Below are 24,014 nucleotides of genomic sequence, written 5' to 3' on the forward strand. Positions count from 1 at the left end.
AGCAGAAGGAAAAGCAAAGTGCTTTTTGCATTCTGCCAAGAATGTTCGTCACCTATGAAGGTAAGCCAGTACTAGACTGTATTAATTTTAATAGAGTATCACTATCATTGATTCACAATCAAAACGCTCAGTTTGGTATTATAATCAAACATAATTATAGCATATAGCTTTTCAAAACTCTACGCTATTTATTAGCACTGGTTAATTACATACATGAAAAATCGAAGGAGTAGTCTTAAGATAGTCTACTCGGTTCCTGACATAAAGTAGGTAAAATTAAAATCATAAGTCTTAACTACCATTACTATAAAATGCGTTTTTATTCTTATAGAGCCTATCAAATGTGAGCTTTGGGTTTCCATTTATCGAGCTCGGGGCCTATTAGCTCAAGATGACACTGGCATGAATGGTAAGTAATTTTTCTTGTCTTTCAAGCAAAGAGCATCCTTGGAGATCCAGGGGCAGATAGTGGGGACGAGGGAAAGTCTAAACGGGCGGAAAAATGTGGCGCGAAGAAAAGTAAAGAAAGGCGAAAAGACCCCCTGGGGAAAATGTCTTACCAGACCAGTTCCAAACGGTCGCCGCCGTTCTTTACTTTTCTTCGTTCCATATATATGACATGACATGACCATTTGTGTTTTAGGGATAAATTTTTGTTCAAAACCACAGTTGTCTTCATTGTTTGTTCATGTTGTTGTTGGTGTTGGTGTTGTCGTTGTCGTTGTTTTTGTCTTTTTGTTTGTTGTTGTTGTTTTTTTTTTCTTCACCGATACGGAACAGGATCAATGATCTATAATATTAGTTATAATGTGTCTGTTTACCCGGAGTAGTCGATCGATAGAAATCGGTATCGATTTGTCCATCCATAAATCGATCAAAGTGGGAAATCTGATTTGTTTGGTATCGATTCTATCGGTAAATCGGTAAAAATCGATTACACACTTGTTTCCTTTATCCACTGATTTAACTTTATTTTTACTGATTTGATACATCTGTTTAATTATGACCGTGATTGTAGCTTATCCCAAACAACAATGGCGGACTTCGGACTGGTGTAAATCGATAGCGTTAAAATCATGAAAAATCGCACAGTAATTTTCAAAGTGTTATAATAACTCCTCTAGTGGAGTTTGAATTTAACTCCTTACAGTGAAGTTATCTTTTGAAGGAGTTATTTTAACTCCAAGAAGGAGTTTAAGGAACTCTTTTTCAGGAGTTAAAATTACCCCAGATATTGAGGACTGAAAATAACCCCCAAAAAGGAGTTATCCTGTACCTAAAATTTTTACGCCACTTTCAGAGTTACAGTAACTCCAAAAAAGGTAAAAACACTCCAGACTGAGAGTTAAAGGAACTCTTTTTCAGGAGTAAAATTGACCACAAACTTGGAGTTAAAATTACCCCACATATTGAGGAGTTAAATAACCCCAAAAAAGGTGTTATTCTGTACCTAAAATTTTTACGCCACTTTCAGAGTTAAAGTAACTCCAAAAAGAGTAAAAAAACCATATAAGGAGTAAAATTAACCCCATTTTCGGAGTTATTTTAACTCCAGACTGGGAGTTAAAAAACTCTTTTTCAGGGGTAAAATTGACCCCAAACTTGGAGTTAAATTAGGAGTTAAAGTAACCCATAAAAAGGGTTATCCTGCACCTAAAATTTTTACTCCATTTTTGGAGTTAACTTCCTAAAAATTACTGTGCGATAATATCGATTTGACACAGCAATTTAGTTTATCGATTTTCACTGATTGCCATTATCAACCGCTAAAAATCACTTGATTGGTACCGTCGTTGTTATCGATACCGATTTTCTTCGATTGACTACTCCGGGCTGTTTACATACAACACAAATCTGATCAGTGCAATTTCCATCACCTTCAACTTGAACAAAACCACATGTCCACCATTATAGTAGATATATACAGGGTCTCATCCTCAAGTGAACCAGGTTGACTGCGCTGACTCGCTTTCGAGGTCTCACTTCAGAACCACTTGTAACACGTTTAGTGAGGCCTAGGCCAAACGTCGAACTTTTTATGAGACGTCAACAAGGGTCTCATTTGGGTCGACCTAAATTAAGTTAAAATCGTCTGTTGGATCTGACGTCGAACTTAGGACGCGTCGAACCAATCATCTGGATCAGATCAGTAATAAATTTTCTCCCGAACAAGGCTAAATATACATTATCATAAAAAAAATTAATGTATTTTAGTTTGTCCCATGTAAAGATTGACTTTTATCCCGGAGACGATCTTCAGACGTTCTATTCTTCTGAAGCTGGGCCAGACGTCGAGCTGTTCATCAATTGAACTCACCAGCTTCGTTTGGTTCGTCTCATGAAAAGTTCGACGTTTGGGCTAGGCTTAAGTGTATGACAAGGGATAATATATAGATTTAGCCAGGGCTAAAAGCGAAGCTCCCATCAATAAATTTATATTTTAAATTAAACAATAAACTTGTAATCCACAAGTCAGTTAACTTTAGGGCACATTGATTTATGTGACTTTTGAGGGAAAGGATAAGTTATTTTGAAGTGAAACATCTTACATCGAGTTGATAGCCTAAATATGTACACCCAAAAATTAGCAAACATCTTCGATCACCTTCAAGAGCCATAATGGCTCTTGATCACAGTAGATTAGGCCTCGAAAACAAATTCTTGGAAAACAAATCAAGCCGATTTTTTTTGCGTTCGATAGGTTTACTTTACAAATTCTTGCCAACAAATCTGAGGGTGTGTAAACCAACCTTTTATACTTTTTATACATCACATCTGAGGTGAAACAGTACCTATTTATCATACAGACCTCGGACAGTATTCACGGTATTTCACAATTAATTTTTTAAGACAAATTGCACTCAGTCAATGTTCAGGACGATCAATCGTGGGCTTTTAGCGAAACCGTTCAAAAAATTTCCAAAATCACCCATACGGCCAGCCGGTTCTCATTTCTAGTGCGAGCTGTCACTGTGTGGTCGAGTGTTTGAATGAACTTTAACAGAGATACGCTTCAACATAATCACAAATTTATTATCATTATTTTTTGTTATTTAATGGTTTTAGTTATAACGATATGTAGTCTTATAAAGCGTTTGATACGCGCGACATTTTTAAGTACTCCTGTAAGCGATGTTCATGAACGATGAAAACAAACGCCACGGACAAGCGATTAAAATTGCAAGAGAGACTATACTAACAATCAGTAAAAGAAATATAATTCGGTGAAACATTTACAGAGACAACAATTTTCATTCACGAAGACAAATATTAAAGGGTCTCTAAAAATCCTGAGTCTTTAAGCTTAAGGTTAAGTTTATTTTGTTTTACTTCTTCAGCCGGCCTCCCGGTGTTTGCCTTTTTCAAAGATGAACTCTTCGAAGCAAGAAAATCGCTCAAAGTTTTCTTTCTACAGCCAAATTTATGACTAGATATTCTTAGGAACGTTTTCTTTCTATTTGCCGTGAGAAAATATATCTGAAGGCCTTTTAAAGTTCTGGAAGCTTATATCAAACCTGATACTAGGTCAGATCATTGACTCAAATCTCACAAACGTGCAAAAACTTGCCGCATAAACTGTGCTCGACTTCTTGAAATTAAATATGACAAAAACAAACACCAAATACAACAATTACTCAGGCTTACCATTCGAGATTCAGTTCCTGAAAGATATCAAGGAAGGCCACAGCTTGAGACTTTTAAACCCTCTTACGCATTAAGGTGACTCGACCCATTTTTTTGGGGGGGGTACCATCCTACTTTGAAGCTCTCTGGTATCCCCACCTTTACTTTTATCGTACGTCTAACACATAGAATGGATAACATATAGATCAATCTACAATATAACATAAAAATTTTGGCGATCGGAGTAAATGTCACGTGGTTATAATGCCACGCCCCTTTGAGGTCTGAGTCGAAAATCTGCTGTTGCCGGCATTTTTTCGTGAAAATCTCTCGGCTACACATAGTGCGCATTAGTGCCTTGCGCTGAACAGAGTTTCACCAAAATCGCAAAGACCCAATTCGAGAAATTCAGCGGTTTCCAAATTTAGGTCATAATTTATGCGAAAATGATAAGCAAACTTTACACGGATTATATCTAATAAACTATGAGATTCATCTCCTTATTTTGGGCATCGTTATAACAGATGGGTCCTTGCAAGTCAGCAAAACGCGTATCGTGAGAAGGACTCTTAAACGCTGACAAACGTCAACAAACTGAGCGAAAACTATAATTTCTATATGTTTGCTTTGCTCGAAATCGCGCGCATTTACAAGGCCCTAAAGCGTTTTGCTGACTTGCAAGGACCCATCTGTTATAACGATGCCCAAAATAAAGAGATGAATCTCATAGTTTATTAGATATAATCCGTGTAAAGTTTGCTTATCATTTTCGCATAAATTATGACCTAAATTTGGAAACCGCTGAATTTCTCGAATTGGGTCTTTGCGATTTTGGTGAAACTCTGTTCAGCGCAAGGCACTAATGCGCACTATGTGTAGCCGAGAGATTTTCACGAAAAAATGCCGGCAACAGCAGATTTTCGACTCAGACCTCAAAGGGGCGTGGCATTATAACCACGTGACATTTACTCCGATCGCAAAAAATCTTATGTTATATTGTAGATTGATCTATATGTTATCCATTCTATGTGTTAGACGTACGATAAAAGTAAAGGTGGGGATACCAGAGAGCTTCAAAGTAGGATGGTACCCCCCCAAAAAAAAACTGGGTCGAGTCACCTTAAGCAAGGTGAAAAACAAAAACGATGCCATCCGAAATCGGATTACCCAATTTTGACAAGCGACGCATTTCTCAACCAAAAACCCAATTAACAAACCAGCCATGAGTAACAGAAGACTGTTGTCAGTAGGTGTATTTCATTTTGTACATCCAGTGGAAAAAGACAGTTAAAAACATCACAAGTTGATACATTACTCTGTCAGCTTCAGCTGTCAAAGTAAACAACTCTCAAGATGCTGTATGAATTTTCCGCATGAACTCACCTGTCAAATTTTGACCTATCAGAGTACAAAAATTGGACGTAGAGCGTGACCAACGCGTGACCATGGTAAGAAAAGGTCTTCCCGCCTGTATTCTTAATAATCATAACTATAACAAAATTGTCAAATCTGATTGGCTATCAACTGCCCTGATTTCAGCCTTAATTGGACAGTTTAATAGGACAGTACGCGTCATGCCTAAGTAATTGGACAGTACGCCCCATCACACGCGCGCGCTTAAATGGCTTTTTTTTTCACTGCTAGCAAAACAAAATTTTGAATTTCTTGTGTTTTGATTTAAAAAATAGCCTATTATATCACAAATCTTTTTAAAGTTATGATTAATTGGTAACAGAACTTCGTGTCCTCCAATTCGGTCTGTAATCATACTCGTGATTAAACAAATCGGACTCCCGCTACGCGGTCGTCGATTTTGTTAATCACTCGTATGATTACAGGCCGAATTGGACTCCACTCAGTCCTGTTACCATTACAAAGCTGGCTGAATTTTGGCGTCCAAGGTGAGTTTGAAATCGAAATCTTGACAGTGCAGGGCCATAGTGACAAAAACGCAACACATTTCATATGAATCATTGGAAAAAATCGACTTGAGCCGGCGATCATTTGAAACAATTAATTTGTCAGCGGATAACTTTAAAAAAGTACTCGACTTCGATGGGTCGACACTTGAGCCCGCGTTACGGTCAGGTGATACTGGTCAGCGGATATCCCGTATTGACAGCTGTCAATTGATCACAACATTGATGTGCAATTAGCCTTTCTCATGAGCTCCCCAACTAGCTAGAAAGTGTGAGAGTAAACATTGGTTTCCCTGTGGTGCGGTCGGGCGTACGGTCACGTGATTACCAAATTTTCTCGGATGGGTAGATTACCACATTTCCTTAGGTATGGGGCTCCGTCCACGCGCGCGCCTCGCGCGCGGGTGGAGCTCCGCTACTAGCCGAAGAGCCACTCCGGTTGAGTCCAGACACAAAGAATCCCTTTGTGTCTTCTAGTATTTCACAGATCACACAATTATAGTTATATTACATTGCAGATCCCTACGTACGAGTCGCGTTTTTGCATCAAAGCAAAACTACTAAAACTGTTAAACAGACACTTTGTCCAACATGGGATCAAACGCTCATTTTTGAAGAGGTTATTTATGGAGAGCTGTTAAACAATCCGCCCACCGTAGTTATGGAGCTGTTTGACCGTGACAAGGTATTAAAGTCGATTAGATTTTCCCTCCAGAGCTGTCTGTTTACCATTACTTTTGATTGCTTGTTTGTTTTTGCAGCGGCAACGTTATTTTACTGTTTGTTGATATTGATCTTTCGTCCAAAATATACTTTGATTATTCTAACTTAATAAAGTGGGGTATAAATTGTATTTGCTGCTTTCTATTTCCCATCAGTACCTATATTATACATTTACCTATACATGTATACATTTTAAAGTCGCATAGCCTGATCTTTCGGCCCCCTTTCCCTTATTTTTTTTTTTCGCCATTACTAAGGGCCTAACTAACATTTATGCGATGTGAGCTATTAAAAATGACTGGCCAGCAGAGTCTCTAAATGACAATTGACCATTACAACCCTTTGCACTGTGAAAATTTGAGATCATTTGACATTTCCAGATAACAGATGACTTTCTTGGTCGTTGTATACTAACACCAAAGGTCATGTGTGGGGAAGATTCAAAATCAAAGCTGAGATGGCGCAAGGTTCGGAGAGGAGAGCAAAATGGAGGACAGATTCTTACTGAATGCGAACTTTTTTTGGTTTGTATCACGTAATATATTAATTATTGCTTATGAACTCTTGTTATCGTGTATATGCGTAGACGTAACAGGGAATATTTCAACTCACGCAAACTATATAACAGGGCTTGGGGGCTTTTGCCCTCCGCCCCCTTACTAGAAAGTTGAATAACTTAAAAACCGTTCAAGCAAATTCACCACCAAACTTAGCTTTGACAGCCATGTTTTGAAAAATCTGCATTTTTGACTTATTGATTTATATTATGTACAGTTCAAATTTTCTATCACGATTAGCTTGATGTATATGGGTTAAAAGTAGAATGGAATATATTAAAGTTATTGAAAATGGTGGATCGTTCCACTTCCTTCTTTGAAATAAATGACGTTATCGAGACATCACTGCCATTGTTAATGATTATTTATTTGTTAGCCAACGACTGGATTTTATCAGACACCTTATTATTTTTTATTGTATTTTTCGGTTTATGGGAAAACTTGATGAAATTTGGATTCTGTCAATAAATTCAACAGTGTGACGCAATATTAATGTCAAGTTATGCCTAGATGTTGGAAATGATGAATATACATTATTCTGAGTGCGTGATTTTGGTGGCCGTATCATGAGCAGTTTTGAGGATATGGGGGGGGGGGGGGGGGAAGCTCCGCTCCCCCGTCTTCCCCGCTAACCCTTCGCAGAAAGCCCGGTGTGAAAAATTCCTTACATATAATAATGGTGTGAAGAAACGGTTTGCATTTAACGACTCTTTGCGAATGAAAAAGTTAACATTTAGCAATTGTTGAATTAGGCGGGGTAGGATGTAAAGAGTGAAGCAGATCGTGGGGTTGTTATCTACGGAGACTGAAACCCGAGGTAGATAACATCCTCTGAGTTCTGCATTATTTAATTCTTTAAATCATACGAAAGATGAGTTAATAATTGTTTTGTAATAATTCATTCAATTACCTCCTCATAGACTTTCTTCTAGACCTTGGTCTACTTTTCGACACAGTTTCAGGATATAAACAGCGGGGTTTTTTTTGTAGGTATTCCTATCAAAAAGTATTTAACATCCATCGAGCAATATGGTTTGCGTATTCTTGTTTTCCTTCCGATCAGTTTTAGTCAGATATTCATTTATTTCGCCTCCGGATAACCATGAACGCTATCTTTAGTTCACTTGTGAATAAACTGCAACTGGGCCACCGCTCCTGGAATCGAGGTTGATCGATGACCTATTACCCATGCAACCTCGTTTCCTATTTATTTACCATCGATCAACCACGTTTCTAAGTAAATATATCATCAAATCAATGGTATATTGTTCGCATCTTCCAAATTTGGTCAGCCCTAGATGGTTATGACAAATGAGCCGGGGGCTTTGAGCCAATCAGAAACGATGAAATATTTTGAATGAATAATAATGTCAAATAACTGTTTTTTTGCAATCATTTGTTTTTTGTTATTTTTTTTTTATATATAAAACAACTTAAGGATGGCACAGCTACTCCACCTGTTCGTCCGACGGAACAAGAAGGTTGTTTCCTTGTTCGTGATGACCTGAAACCCAAAACAAAACAGAAAACTCTTGAGGTAAAGACAAATATACTTAGTCGTTTTCGTGAGGGAAAGGTGATGTTCTTCATGCATAGAACATGGTCAGCAAAAATAACAAAATTAGTGTCCCAAAGTGGTTGTCTCGAAAACTTAAGATATTTTTGGATTTGATTTTCTTGTATTTGGCCCCATCCAAGGTAATCCAGATTCCGGAATCCGGGAAATTGTTTGCTTGTGGGAACCAGAGTACTGGGCTTTGGAATCACGAAAACCGGAATTCAGCTCCAGGGGTCAATTCAATAAAACTTTTACACGTGTAAGTTACAAGTGTAGCCATTGTTTTAGAGTCTGAGAACAATTATTATAGCTGTACTTCTAAATTACACGTGTAAAAGTTTTATTAAATTGACCCCTGGGGTCCAGAATCTCTCTAACGATTGGAATCCGGAATTCAAGTTCTCCTTACAAGGAATCCGGTCAATCCAACCACTGGAATCCAGAATCCAAGAACGTCTTGGATTACCTTACATTGAATTTTATGCACGAGAACACCTATGAAAATTATTGAATAACTAGATTTGTAATTGCATCCATTCTGATCGCCCATACTCATAAGAAAGTCGGTAATTTAGGCAGCAGTGTCTCGAGCTCCTCCTACGGTATTATCAGTGTTTTCTCCTTTAGAACAGAAACCACAGTTACATTTGCAATAGGGTGGGATTGTTATGAAGCTCATCAGAATCCTTTAATTGCTATATGTCTTTGTGAACCTTTACGATAAAAACTTCGCAATAATTTATTCAGTCGCAATTTGTGAAGAAAAATAGTGGTGAAATGTTAGGGAGCCTCAAACATAAAGTTCAGCGCTGTTTTTTTTTTTTTATCTTTGACCTATTCCCCCTTTCATAACCAGTCTCCCCTACCCAGGACAGGAAAACGCTTTTTGACAGTACCCCCAAAACAAAAAACAAAAACAAAAACAAAACGCCTGACCAAACAATCAAGCAAAGTTTTCAATTAAATCTCTAGGCTCCGATCATGATAAGTAAGAAAACTGATGAAGACTGCAGTTTCAATACTACCGATGTATCACTTAACAAATGTGTGCATTTCTCTTGAAATATAAGATTCTTTGCTGGGGACTGCGAGACATCAAGAGCAAAAAACCTCTGCGTCTTCTAAAGCCAAGTGTGGAGTTTGAATGCAACCAGACTCTGCTGTCTAAAGAAATGAGCGATATGAGGAACTGTCCCAATTTTTCCTTTCCCATGGTGATATGGAAAAAATTAGTAAGTCAGCTATAACGTACGTTAGCTAACTGCTAAGATTGATTGAAAAGTTACTAAGTAACGAAATACATCTAATATAAAATTTTCACTAAAGTATTCATAATTTACCAAGCTGACGCTTTTGCATATCTGTATTAGAACTTGGTAGATACAGTATAGATCAAAATTATCAAAATGTTAAAAAAACGTTCTCTGGCCTTAAAGGTTAATAAACGCAATCTTTCGACCTCCTAAACTACGGTCTTCAACGGACGACATTAAATTCTAGAATATAGTGTGATAAAAATACAAGAGAATAAAATAACAAAACAATAAAAGTTAAGAATAACTATACAAGAATTCGTACATTGAGACTTTTAGTTAAAAAGCGACAATGCTATGTGGCCCTGAGAAAAGGCAAGAGTTGAACAGACCGCAGGCGTTTTAAACTTTTTTAGCCAGGAGAGAATTGTGAACGTTCTTTTTTTTTCTTTTTAAGCATTTTAATGGGTTTATTTATCTTAGAAGTAATAGGTCGGGTCACGCTTCATGGGCTTAAACGCAATTTAAAATGGCGGCCGCCAAATGAAAGTATTTTTTCCTTTTCTTTTTTTTCTTTTTTTTATTGAAGGTTTTTGTATTTCTGGAACTGGAGACTTCTTACGCTATACCTCTAAAACGAAATTTCACAATGTAGACTAAAGGGTAATTGTGTTTAAATTCTGGTCCAAGGCCCGATTCAGACTCCGATCTTTTCATGAGCCGAACCTAATACATTGAATTGAGCACATGAAAAGTTCGACGTCTGAAACAGTTTGGAACGCCTATTTCAATTTGGAACTTAACGGCTCAGCCGTTCTTCACGCCTAGCCCGCGCCGGCCGGGAATTTCGACTGTGGAACGACTTTGGAACGGCTTTAATTCAGACGCCGAACTTTTCATGTACCTAATGCATAAATTATAATGACGTATTTTGCAAGCAGTTTGACCAAAATGAGCATTTCTCTCCTTTTGAATTTAGTTCGACTGGAATTGAGATCGGCGTCTGAATCGGTCTAAATAGTTTGGGTCAGCCTTAATTCCAATTAGGTTCGGGTCATGAAAAGTTCGGCGTCTGAACAGGGCATAAGCTTAACAAAAACAGTCAACTAAGCTGCAACTCGCTTCAGTTGCTTATGAGGTGCTGGGGTCTGTAGGTGTGCGTAAATGTGTTCTATAGAGTGCTTTCACTCACATAGCTAGCATCTATGCAAATTTAGTGGAACAATAGAAAGCGCTTGCATAACAAAAGAGTTCAACTCCCACAGGATTGGTTTGGGACACCAATATGGCCGCTGTGACGTCATGTGAAAACACTCTATTGATCGTTTTCACTGACGTACTCAGCGGCTATGTAAAAATTCTTGGAACAAAAGAAATTTTATACATTAGAAAAGACTTAAATCCCAACGGAATTTTTTTCTCTACACCAACATGACCGCTGTTTCATTGTTTTGTACACCAACATGGCTGCCTTGAAGTCGTGAAAACGTTCTATTGACATCTTAATGATAATTTTCTTTAGGAGTTGCCAAGTGAAAAGCTAGACACGTTTTCTCCGTCGCTGAATATCCGGGTATTTGACAACACTAAGTTGGGACACAAAAGTCTTATTGGCGTTCACGAAATCAAGTCTTTGAGAGAATTTGAAGTTCAGTGTAATTCAGAGGAAGGCAAGCAAGAAGGTAAAGGTAATGGATGTTATACAGTTTTTTTGTTTCTCCATGCAGCCAAAGTCTAATGGCTGTTTTCATTTTTCATGCGACGATCTGCGTAACTTTAAAACTTTGAGCCCTGGTTAGAGTCTCGTTAAGTTAAACCGATAAATATTATTCGAAATTATCAATGGGATTAAAGTATAATATGCATTTTCTCGTTCTCATTTTGTTTGTTTGTTTGTTTGTTTGTTTTCTTTGTTTTCGCTCAAGAAAGTTAGTAATGCATGTTACTCAGTGGATTTCTTTTTCCCTGCATTAAAATCTCAATGGAAGGAAGGAATTTAAGGCTAGCTTGATCATGAACGGAGAGTCCGACCGATTAGGCAGGAGTACATGTTACATCCGTTGTCTAAACGCTGTATGTACTGTCTACCCCGCGATTACTGTGATATCAGTTTCAACCGTTTCTTAACCCTGGCTCTAACTTCAAAAAAAGCTTCATAATTAAAACAGCAGAATTGAAGTACAGTAACGGCCACCTCTCTATAACGGGCACTTTCTTTGGCGGACAGTCCATGTTTATATTGACTCTTGTCAAGAGCCGTGGCTTCCGTCTCCAAGATGGCCGTTGTGGAGAGGTTCAACTGTAACTCTCATTTTATTTAGATCGTACTGGCGATATAAGGCAAGCAACAGGTGCAAAGGGAAAAAGTCCAGCTGGGACGACACGAAAAGATCAGGAGTCTGAGGTTAATACGGTTTACATGTTGTTGCTGTTGTTGATGATGTTTTTACTTTTGTTTTGTTTTGTTTTGTTTTTTTTTTCATTTCCCTGACCATAAATCCCAACATGTTGTTCGATGTGGTCGTACACAAAAATAAATAAATGCTAATGAATAAATAAATAAATATTAAATAAATAGATAAATACCAGTTAATTTACGTGTTCCTACTTGAAAACTCCTTATTTATAGTTTAAGTGTTCTCCTTCCTAATATCCATGGCCAGGTCTTTTACTATCATACCTTATCATACTACAGAACTATCATCTATCATCCGCCGTTTTTTGCTTTATCTTTATTCATTTTCTTTCTAGCGACTTTTGAACTTTGTAATTATTACTAGGAGACTATTATCTAATTGTATTGTTACCCACCTAGAATAGCTCCACCAATTGTGGACAACGTAATTGTAAATCACAGTCAACTCCCTTTAATGCGGACACTGTAGGGACCTCTAGTTAGAGTCCTCTTACGCGAGAACCTGTCGCAGCGGGAGTTTACTTCAGTTAAACGTCTGCAAGTTGTTTAGCCTGGGATCTTGCTGATGTCCGTATTAACGGAGTGTCCGCAAGGCGAGATTTGACTATATTTTCAAATTGAATAAACTGTTGATGTTGAATAAATAAAATAACTTATAATAATTATAACAATAACAGTTCGAAGAGGCATCTTTCAACGTGAGAGTATAGAGACCTTTAGATTCTAAAACGAGAAAGACTACGAGTACGAGATTTTCTGAGTAGTAAGTAGTGCTCGAGCGTAAGCCAGAGTCATTTTATTACTAGTTTTAGCGAGAGTGTAGAGTATACGTAGAATACTGTCTGACCACAACAAGATAACATTTGCCTTAAAATATCTTCCCATGTCACATCTAAGGTACTGACGTCATCAGTCACGTGACTATTTCCGAACTAGGTTTTTTGGTTGCTGTGACAAGATTTCATTAACGAGTTAAAAACAAATAGCATATTTGAGGTTTTAGTTGTGTGGGGCATTTAAGAATAACCAGTTGACGTTCGGCACTTAAAATTAAAGACGCTAATGAACATGAGCGAAAAAGTCGGGAGACTAGGTAGAGAAAAATTTACGGAAAAGTAATGTTCTATCTGATATTTTTTTCCATGACCAAAAGGAGACATGACGTCATCAGCCACGTGATCAAAGCGTTTTGAATGTTTTGGCTCGTTTTTAAAGTACCTTTTTTGTCATAAGTTGGCAAATTTTTGCTGTTTTTCTCAACAATTCTGTACACTGTATTATTGTCTCTGAGAAATTATTATTCCATTTTCGAAGAAGAACCAAACGAAAACTGAGCCAGAAGTTTAACAGTTGGGTAAATTGAGCGATATTGCAAGCTAAAATCGAAAAGAGACCTACTATTGAGACTTTTGTAAAATCTTTTTTCAACTTAACTGTTTGTTTGCCGAAATAAATATTCATCGTTTGTTAAAAAAGGAGAACTTTAATAACTAAAAGGATGCATTTGGCGGCCATATTGTTTTTATTCATTCCGGGGAGAGAGGTCATGTAGCAGCTCTTCTAACCCTAAAAGCCAAATAGTTTGCTACCCTAACCTAGAACAATGAAAATGATGATAAATAATGCTGTTTTAATGTTTTCCCCGGCCGATGAAAAGACACCTTACGAGCAGGGAGCGAAACGTACGGTCATACGGTTCAGTCGCGGTAGCCGCGATCAATAGTTCTTAAATTTCTTAAACGTTCTCCGGCATGGACCAAGCCTGAAAGAGTATTAATGGGTTTATTGTGAGCTTTACGTCTGGCTTCGATTCTACACGGCAATTAAAAAAATAATAATAAAAATAACGAAAAAAATCATCCTTGAAAACTGTCAATAACGATAAAGAAGGAATAGAGGCGTTAACTTTTAGCTCTAACTGATTCTGAGGGTCTGGGTTCGAATCCCCTTGAAGCAAATTTTTCGTATCCTTATTTTTTTCTTTTTTCTTTTTTTTTTTTAATCTCTCTTTTACTTTCGTCTTACCTGTGTGGTACATATAGCTAGTAACATAATCTGGTGAATTGAAAGAAACGTTTACAGGAATGTAAAAAATGCGGTATGAATCATAGCGTATATTCCAGCATTTTTAGAAATATTTAGTAAGAGAGGTAACTACTTTGAGATGGGACGTCTGAATCAACTAAATTCGACAGTTTCAAATTAAACACAACTTTGGCGAAAATGCGACTGAAATAGTCGAAAATTAGACTTAGTTTCAACATTTGATTTAGAAGGCGCATTTCACACGTGCCGAATATAATGCATTAATTATAGAAACCCTTATCCATGTTGGATAAAAATTTTTTCTAGAGACTAGGAATATTTACAAAAAACAAAGTTAAATTCGGCACCGTCATATCCGACGTCTAAACCAACTTCCGTATTTAATTACTTTCATCGATTAAAATAGGTGTTCGGCTCTCATAAGAAATTCCACGTTTGAAAGGGGCCTAACATGACATAAGTTTCAGCTTAGTGGTTTGCACGCTGTTGTTAAGTTGTTGTTTTCTTTTCAGTAAGAGAAATTCGTATCTCTCTTTGTAAATCCAGTTTATTACTCGGCTTGTGCGGCGACTTAAGAATCAGCTGTAATAGTTGATTTTACTTTATTTTTACTTGATTTGTATGTCACTGGACATGCATGATTTGTATATCAAAAAGAGCGATCAATTTTCATCCATCCATTTCAATAAAAGCAAGTGGAATCACTTACCACTATAGCAGACAACCTCTGTGACTTCGTCGTAGAAATATGCGGCAAATCCAGTTTATTACTCGGCTTGTGCGGCGACTTAAGAATCAGCTGTAATAGTTGATTTTACTTTATTTTTACTTGATTTGTATGTCACTGGACATGCATGATTTGTATATCAAAAAGAGCGATCAATTTTCATCCATCCATTTCAATAAAAGCAAGTGGAATCACTTACCACTATAGCAGACAACCTCTGTGACTTCGTCGTAGAAATATGCGGCACCGAAGAAAGACGAAAAAGCTAACCCTTTTTGATCAAATTATTTTAAGGTTTAAACTCGAAGCTTATAGTGTAAAATAATTATAATTTACTTTTACCGGTATAACTTGTAATAATAATAATAATAATAATAATAATGATGGTGATGATAATAACAATATGACAATAATTTTATTGAACTTTAAAAAATATATATACATAATTTACAGAAATATTTAAAATAAGAATTAAGCACTATATAACGTTAAGAATTTTTTGAATCATAAAAATAGCAATCACTGCGTTAATAACAATTTTGCAAATACATTCCTTGCGGCTCAGATGCTTTCAATGACTCTTGCAGGCAGTCCAGGGTTTAAAATTAAGCCATTACGAAAGAGAATCATCCGTCTCTGATATTAAAAAGAAAACAAGTTAAAAAGAATAAAATCTCGTATTCCTAAATTAATTCCTAATTCTTTTTAAAAAGATCCTTAAAAGATTAATTCGGGCAGGCTCTAATATTATCGATCTGAAGTTCTGAGTCAACAAAGTGATAGTAATAATGATAATAATAGTAATAATAAAAATAATAATAATGCATGAGCAATTTCTGCAATTTGATTGGCTTAGAGCAGTGGTATTTCAGCTTGATTTGAAATACCTACATGTGAAAATTACAAACCTTTCGCGGGTAGCAGTATAAACAAATAATAGCATGATTGTTACGTGATATTTGGAATAAATGCAACTCGTGATATTTCAAAATTGTCTAAAATTTCACTCGCTTATCTGCTCGTGAAATTACATGTAACAATTTTGAAATATTACTAGTGGTATGTAATAATAATAATAATAATAATAATAATAATAATAATAATAATAATACTCTCTCTCTTTCTTCAACACTCATAAAAAAGACCTATGTACAGTGCTTCACTTAAAAAATAATTAAAACGAAATTTGTACCTTAACATTGGTTAGAAGAAAAAAAGAAAAGATCATAATGTCTCAATATCTCTTGAAATATAATCCACTAAAATGTTTCTCTACTAATTATTATTACTATTAGTATTAGCAGTCACTACCAATATTGAACATCTTTTCACTAATTCCTCTTTAAAATCTGCCACGATTTCAACATGAAATAATAATAATAACAATAATAATAATAACAATAATAATAATAACAATAATAATAATAATAATAATAATAATAATAATAATAATAATAATAATAAAAGCACTTGATAGAGTGTGGACATCATCTCGCTAGGTTACTTATTACTATGGTGGCTCATTAGTTAGCCCCGCCCTGATTAGCTTCCATTGTGTCCTTTGCATTTTTACTTGTTGCTGAAAATATTGAGAATATGTTTATATTATTTTTCGTTTTTAGGATCATGAATTGTTTGACTGGTGGTCTAAATACTATGCCTCAAAGGAATTAGCAGCAACAAAAGCATCTGAGGTGATACTAAGATTAACTTATTTATGATACTTTAATTCTACTGCTTTTTCCTAAATAGAAAACCTGTCACTTGTTCAACAGTACAACTAGAGATGATGGGCAATGATAATGTGCAATGAGTAAAGTAGAACTCGAAACAAACGATCGAACAAGTACGTAGTAAACCGAAAACTTACTGCCAAGTTACGTGTTACAATACTTGAAAAGAAGTTCTAAAACAGTGGCTGCTGTTTTTTATACCCTGCGCTGGAGACAGAAACACCATTGTAAACAGTGGAAATCTAACCCGCGCGAAGGTCTAGCCATTTTCCGCACCTCTGGTACATTTAATAATACCTGGAACATCGATTTGGATCCGCGAATCAATCATATGCGACCGTTTTGTTCACCCGTTTTTAGTTACTATCATTTGAAACCCTTGAGCTTTCCCTGCGCATGCGTCAGTGGTTGTCTTTATCCCTTGTTTATTATTGTTAGACTGAATATATACTAGCAACTTTTGCATGTCTGGCGCTGCAAGACTGGTGTGTCTACACGCGGGTCTTTGGAAAAACTCTAGATTCTACGCAGAATGATTCTCCGAAGAACGGGAAAGTTCTTTTAACTTTTAATTTGAATGTTAGACCATTTCTCATGTTTTCAGGAGGAAGCATCGTCCTCACACGAAAGCGAACAACTGACGGAACACACAAAGAAATACATTGAAAGAGGATACGACACACTGACAGTGAGTTATGAGTTAGTCTTTTTTAATTTGCTAATATTCTGGAACGAAGATGTAGCAATTTTTGACAGCCTTGTTTTGAGCCGAGGCTGGTACGTTACCTTGACAAAAGGCTTATAGTACTAAGGGGTTAGACTCAGAAAGTCTGCTTTAATCAAGAAAGAGTTTTGAAGCTACAAATAAACAAAAAATAAAGTTGCAGTGGAATAAAAAAAGCTGTGAGACAATACACCTTGAAGTCTAAACAAGCGAACTATATACAGTTATCACTGGAAACGGGTCTCATTGGGGCCGGCGGTTGACCCCAATGAGACCCTCGAATACAATAATGGCCGAATTTATACTAGAGACGAGTTATCCGTCCAGACGGATAATTCATCTAAGCATAAATCCGAAGACGAATTTTGACAAATAATTTGTCTAGATATTTATCTCTTTATCCCAGGAAACTGATTGCGACAATACAGAAACCATCCCTCTCGTGTGGAAAGTTCGTCAAAAAACCGTGTACGTTCCGTCTAGATATGAATTTAGAGACGGATAATCCGTCTAAGACGAATCAGCCACAGACGAATTTTGCTCCATAATTCGTCTTAGCACCGAATTTATACTGAGAGACAAGTTATCCGTCTGAGACGGATAATCCGTCTAAACGGATAATTCGTCTCTAGTATAAATTCGGCCAATGTGTAATCTTTTGGAAGGAGGAGATGCACTTTGTCTAAATATCTTCTAGATCCTCGCCAGTGCACTAGAGGATATGCCACAGTTCAGAGGTCGTAACGACTTTGTAAGTACCTTTCCCCTTCGCAAGGGGAAGACCAAGTCAGCGAAAGATGAAGATGACACTATAGTAGGCCAATTTAAGGTAACAAACAGTTCCACACATAAACTTTTCATTACCTGCTGTTGGAGTCATGTGACTTGACACTGACTTTGTTCGAGTTGTGTTTACGTATTTATGGCTCCAGTGTCCTGTTAAGAATACTACACCACATCATTCGTTTGAATTTGTAGGGGGATACGAGATCTTTTGTAACGACAACAAGTTACACAGTCATAATGTTTTCGTCATTCTGTACGTTTTATTACTTCTCCAGAAACGCTGTAATTTGCTCAGAACTTGACATGTATAATTCGCCATTTATCAAAATCCTGACCCTCAAAAAGCTTTTAGGCGGTTCATCCGTTCAGTACTGCAATTAAGTAATATGAAGATCCATCAAAAATAAGGCTTCATTACGTCCTTAAAAGCTGGTTTTAGCTTTCAAAACGTAGTTAGCACTACACCACTATCTTCTACACGTTGTGTCTGTACGATATGTAACGGAAGCTCCAAAAAGTTTAATTTTACTGTTCCACAAACTCTAGAGTACTTTCGTAGAAGTCAACCTGTGCAAAAATTCAATTTGCATTATAAGGTTGATAAATTGCAGCTTCCTTTCTTTATCTTACTCTTTATTTTTTTGTAGGGCACATTTCGTATCCTCAATGACCCTAATTCCAACCACCAAAGCCTGTCAACGTTACATCTACCTTCTCGAAAACCTGTCGACTGCGTGGTGAGAGTATACGTTGTGCGAGTAAGTACAAAAACCTATTTTTGGACAAATCATACGTTTTTAAAGCTGTTTGAATAATGGCCTCACCTTACCTTTCTAGGGAATTCAACTTCAACCAAAAGATCGAGATGGACTAGTAAGTTGTATATTTGATAAGCATAAAAACAGTTAATCATGCCATCCAAAAAAATCGTTTCATAACATAAGTGATCTCACAAATTTGGAAAGTACAAAACAGTTCCAGAATTCACTCTCCAGAATAAATTCTCTTTGTAAAAAGCTTTCAACTCTTGTTCTACATGGTTTTTACCTGCTTGAGTTATTATAATATTCTAAGTGTTATAAAGCAATTATGGAAATACCAGCGTCATAACACAAGCAACACAGAAAGTATTTTGATTCGCCCTATGCAAGCCTATCCAAATTCAGGAATCTGGGAAATTTTTGCATCTGGAATCCCGAATCCGCGAAATTTCTGCTTGAAGAATCCGTAATCCTGGGCTTTGGAATCCGTAATACCACTAATGATTGGATTCTGGAATCTAAGGGTACGTTTCTTTACTTAACTCCAAGATCAGATTAAAAATCAGTATATTAGGACTTGTCGGTAAGAAAAGAAACGATGTATCCAAAAAAGTATCATTCTTCGAATCCGTAATAAAGAAAGACTAAGGATCTTGTGTCCAAAGTATCTGGTTTTGGATAGTACCCAAAGACTCTTCCTCCGTTGTGGAAATTTTGGATTAATAATCCGTTTTTGGATTTCAGTAAAGAAACGAAATATCCGTTTCCGAATTAAAATCCCGATTTGGATTGTAGTGAAAAAAGAAAAAAAAAAAAACATCTTAAGTCCCATTGAAAAAAAAAATCCTCGGCATCCAGAATCTGGAATACAGAATCCAGTCAATCCACAGCCTTAAATCCATGATCCAAGACTGTCTTGGATTACCTTAAACACGGGACGGCACTGTTTAACTCTTAGTGCATTTACATATTTGATAGGCAGACCCCTACTTAATAGTTTCACTTGGCAAGAAGTCGCAAGGTAAACGCAGCGAACACAAAGTAAAGACGCTTAACCCGGAATTTGGAAGGTAAACTTATTTTATTTGTCACATTAAACGCATTGAAAGCTTCAAGGAATTATTTCAATGCTTTCTCTAATTATCTCATTGACTATGTTTAAACATTTTCTAAACATAGGGTGTTTGAGTTTCGAGTAAAAATACCCTTAGTGAAAAACCTGAAGATCCAGGTCAAGGACTACGACTTCCCACCAGACCCAGACGACCTGATTGGTGAAACTGAGATAGATCTGGAGCAGCGGCTTCTTTCTAGATACCATGCCACTTGTGGCTTGCCGAAGACATACTTCAAGTACGTTGCACTCATTGTGTATTACAGTAAACACCCGCTAATAAGAAATTACTTTTTTTCTAAGGGGTTTGATACTATTAATCATGAAATATTGCGTCAAAAACTGCAACACTATGGTATTCGGGATACTGCTTTGGTGTGGATCAAAAGCTATCTTGAGGGTCGGACTCAATTTGTCCAGTTTGGGTCCCATCGATCTTATCCGCGGAAAATTTTATGTGGCGTCCCACAGAGCTCAATTCTTGGACCTCTTTTGTTTATTATTTACATTAATGATCTTCCTAATGTCTCTAGTCTCACTCAATCTTTACTGTTTGCTGATGACACAAGTATCTTTCGTTCCCATAAAGATGCCAACCACCTCGTTTCTATTGTTAACAATGAACTTGCAAAAATAATTATTTGGCTTAAAGTGAATAAGTTATCTCTAAATTTGACTAAAACAAATTTTATGATTTTTCATCCAAGGCAAAACAAAGTCAATGTTAATGTCCCTCTTACTCTGGAAAATACTGTGATCAAGCAAGTCACGGAGACAAAATTTTTAGGTGTTCTCATTGATCAGCATCTATCTTGGAAACCACATATTGATTTCGTCTCAAAAAAAAATCTCGAAAAGTGTGGGAATTATTACGAAAGCCCGCTTTTACCTATCATCCCAAACTTTGATGACCTTGTATTACTCCTTTGTATTTCCTTTCTTAACATACTGTAATGTCGCCTGGTCCTCCACCTACTGTTCCAACCTAAACTGTATTTACCTTTTGCAAAAGCGTCTAGTGCGGCTCATAACAAAAGCTCACTATCTAGCAAATACCGCCCCTTTATTTAGCCAGCTTAAAGTCCTTGGCATATTTAGAATTAATTCATTTTCTGTCGCTACTTTTATGTATTCTTATCACTATAATCTTTTGCCTAGTAGCTTTCATGACTTGTTCTTAAGTAGTAATCAAGTCCATCAATACGAAACTCGCCTAGCCTCTCAGTATAGACCTCTTTTTTGTAGAACAAATATAAAGCAATTCAGTATCCTTTACCGAGGACCTAAAATCTGGAATTCGTTGCCTATTTCACTAATTAGCTCTCCTTCTATATATATATATTTTTTTAATTAAAGAATTATCTCACTGATAGCCAATCTGTCGCTTAATTTCAATTTCTGATATTGCTCACTCTGCACTCAGCCATGAATTTAGTTCATTAGATAGTTGAAGGAAGCCTATTGATATAAGCTTCAAGCTTCATTAGGATTCCTTGTCACCTTAATTTTATAATTTAATTAACAACTTTTGTTCATGTTGTATAAGTTTTGTGAGTGACTAAATAAAAAAATAAATAAGTCTGGCAAAATAGGTTCTTGCATATTAGGGTATTTATTGGCAATTTAAGCTAAGTAGGTTCTTAATTAGGTTCTTGATTTTTATGAAGGAGGTAATAGATTGTTGATTACCAGAAAAATGAATTAACTTTTTGCTTATTCACAATCGTATTATTACAATCCTGACCAAACTGAGTATCGAAATCATATAGAGTACAGTATGTTCTTGTTATACTTAAATTTAAAAGTCGAAGTTACATTCCTTTGTTAAATTATTTATCATAATTTGTCTGGAACCCACATATCAGATTAAGAACCTGCTTCGTCTTACTTGCCCAAACAGGTTCTTGGATTTTTGGGTATTAAAGTGGCAAATTTCTGCCTAGAGGTTCTTAATCCACAAGTTCTCGTTAGTCGGTGTTTACTGTATATAACGTTTAGTCTGTTAATATAATGTGCCAGTAACTCGAAAATCCCTGCCTTGAGAACATGTTCACACGGACATTCAATGGAACATCCAGATGGTCGTAACCATCTTTAGCGACTTTCATTTCAAACTATCTGCTCACCTCGCCTAATTGAGAAGGAGCAAGGAATTTGTTTTGTTTTGAGTTGTTTAGTTTCAGTTTTTTCTTCTTTTTCTGAGCACTACTTCTGCTTTTATATGTTGTAGTTAATTTTTTTTTTTTTTTTATCTCAGGTACTTTTTGTTTTTCTTTTGTTTTTGTGTATGGTAATGTATACTAATGAAGTTGAAACATAAGAAAAATAATTAATATCCCGCGAAAGGGAAGTGAATACTGGTGGATACAGCAATATACCGAGACGCAAAGCGTTGAGGTATACATCCAGTGCTATGCTTTGATCATGAGACTAGAAGGGGGGGAGGAGTTGTTTTAGTATTCACCAAGTCATTTGGATAAAAATGAACAATTAACTTTTGTAAATAATAGACGTCACATAAAAGGTTTGTTCACGCTTCAAAGGATAGTGTTTCGGGAATTTGTATAGGTAATAGCCTGATTTGTAGTGATATTTGGCATAAATACCACGAGTGATATTTCGAAATTGTTCTAAGTAATTTGAGACAATTTTGAAATATCACGAGTGTTGTTTATGCCAAATATCACGTACACATCATGCTATTATTTGTTTATACTACTACTCGCAAAGGTTTTGTAATTTTCAAAAGTAGGTATTTCAAATTAAGCTGAAATACCAATGCTCAAATCCAATAAAATTACAGAAATTTCTCATGTAGTAGTATAAGTCGAGGGAATTTTCACGATTATGCCACAAATTCAGTATGAAAATGTCATTCTACCTACCACTAACACCGACAAGCCAAATTTCGTCTCCCTCTTACTTTGGTATTTTTGGGTACAACTGCCTCATTTGTCACCTAAAATTTTGTCCTCCAATACGGTCTTAAAACGGGATGCCAAATTGATTGTCGTCCCAATTTCAGTAAAGATATAAGGATATTCCGAAATACGGGAGGGAACCAAACAAAACTGTTTTTTTTTGTAAAAATTTAAACCGTTATTTTTGCCTTGCGCATAGATCTGGTCCATTTCAATGGCGGGACACCCTTACACCGTTTCAGCTTTTAGCGAAACATTGCATTCGAACCGGTCAGAAAATGAGATTAGACAAAGGAACGCCAGAAAAAATACACATTGGAGACGATTCATACCCTTTGGAGGATTCTGGTATAGTTAACGTTCTATTTTTTTAATTGAGAAATGAAATATAAACACTAATAACATATTGATTCAGAGGTACCACTACAGGGATCAGAGGAACTATTCGCGACCGCGATTTCTCATTCAATAGTACGAATCTCCATTGTTTACTGCCGAATCTAACACCACTTAACCATATTCAGACATTCAGCCCTGGGATAGCTTTTAGAGCCACAAACCCTTAACCCTTTCCTCCTCCCCTTCTTCCACCCCCGCCTAGCAAAAAAGTTGAATATTAACGAGCAAAAAAAGACCGTTCTGAATACTTTGAAGAGAATTAAGGGGTTAAGACAACGCTCTTCCGAGGTATAAGTATCATAAATTGGTTGAGATAAAGCCAGTTGATCTTTTTCTTTGTACCTTAATATAGGAACTGAGGAATCTTCTAATCCTGAGATAGAAGAACGCTTACAGTGCCTGGCCCTTCAGATATTAAACTCGTTTAAACTGGTCCCTGAGCACGTGGAAACAAGACCACTATTTAGCAAAGTCAGGCCAGATATCGAACAGGTTTGAGAAATAGAAGTTTTCTTTTCCTCTTTTCTGTCAATATTTTCGACCGTATTTTTCTTTATTTTTAAAAGTAATTTTGTTGCTCTGTTGGCTGTTTTTTATCAGGGAAAATTGGAGATGTGGGTAGATATTTTCAGTGAAGAAGACGAGGAGTTCTTAAGTCATGTTGAGAATTTGATAACTGGAGGTAAAATAAAATTATTCAATGATAATGATAGTGATAATGATAACGATGGTCAAAGTGATAGTGATAATTAG

General features: G+C 36.4%; 1 protein-coding gene and 1 long non-coding RNA gene across 2 annotated transcripts; both read left to right on the plus strand.

Moving 5' to 3' along the window:
- On the plus strand, window positions 1-6,222 carry LOC140933175 (uncharacterized). The gene is made up of 3 exons (XR_012165028.1): window positions 1-60; window positions 332-409; window positions 6,062-6,222. It is a non-coding gene; the product is annotated as an uncharacterized lncRNA (long non-coding RNA).
- A 3,370-nt stretch (window positions 6,223-9,592) lies between these two features.
- LOC140934487 (myoferlin-like) lies at window positions 9,593-24,014 on the plus strand. Its single transcript, XM_073384103.1, has 13 exons — window positions 9,593-9,613; window positions 11,157-11,316; window positions 11,956-12,038; window positions 16,446-16,517; window positions 17,161-17,244; window positions 17,978-18,109; window positions 18,714-18,824; window positions 18,904-18,939; window positions 19,806-19,897; window positions 20,007-20,180; window positions 23,062-23,210; window positions 23,614-23,753; window positions 23,862-24,014. The coding sequence occupies exons 1-13, from the start codon at window positions 9,593-9,595 to the stop codon at window positions 24,012-24,014; spliced, it is 1,407 nt and encodes a 468-aa protein (XP_073240204.1).

Source organism: Porites lutea, chromosome 4, assembly GCF_958299795.1.
Source record: "Porites lutea chromosome 4, jaPorLute2.1, whole genome shotgun sequence".
NCBI classification, from domain to species: Eukaryota; Metazoa; Cnidaria; class Anthozoa; order Scleractinia; family Poritidae; genus Porites; species Porites lutea.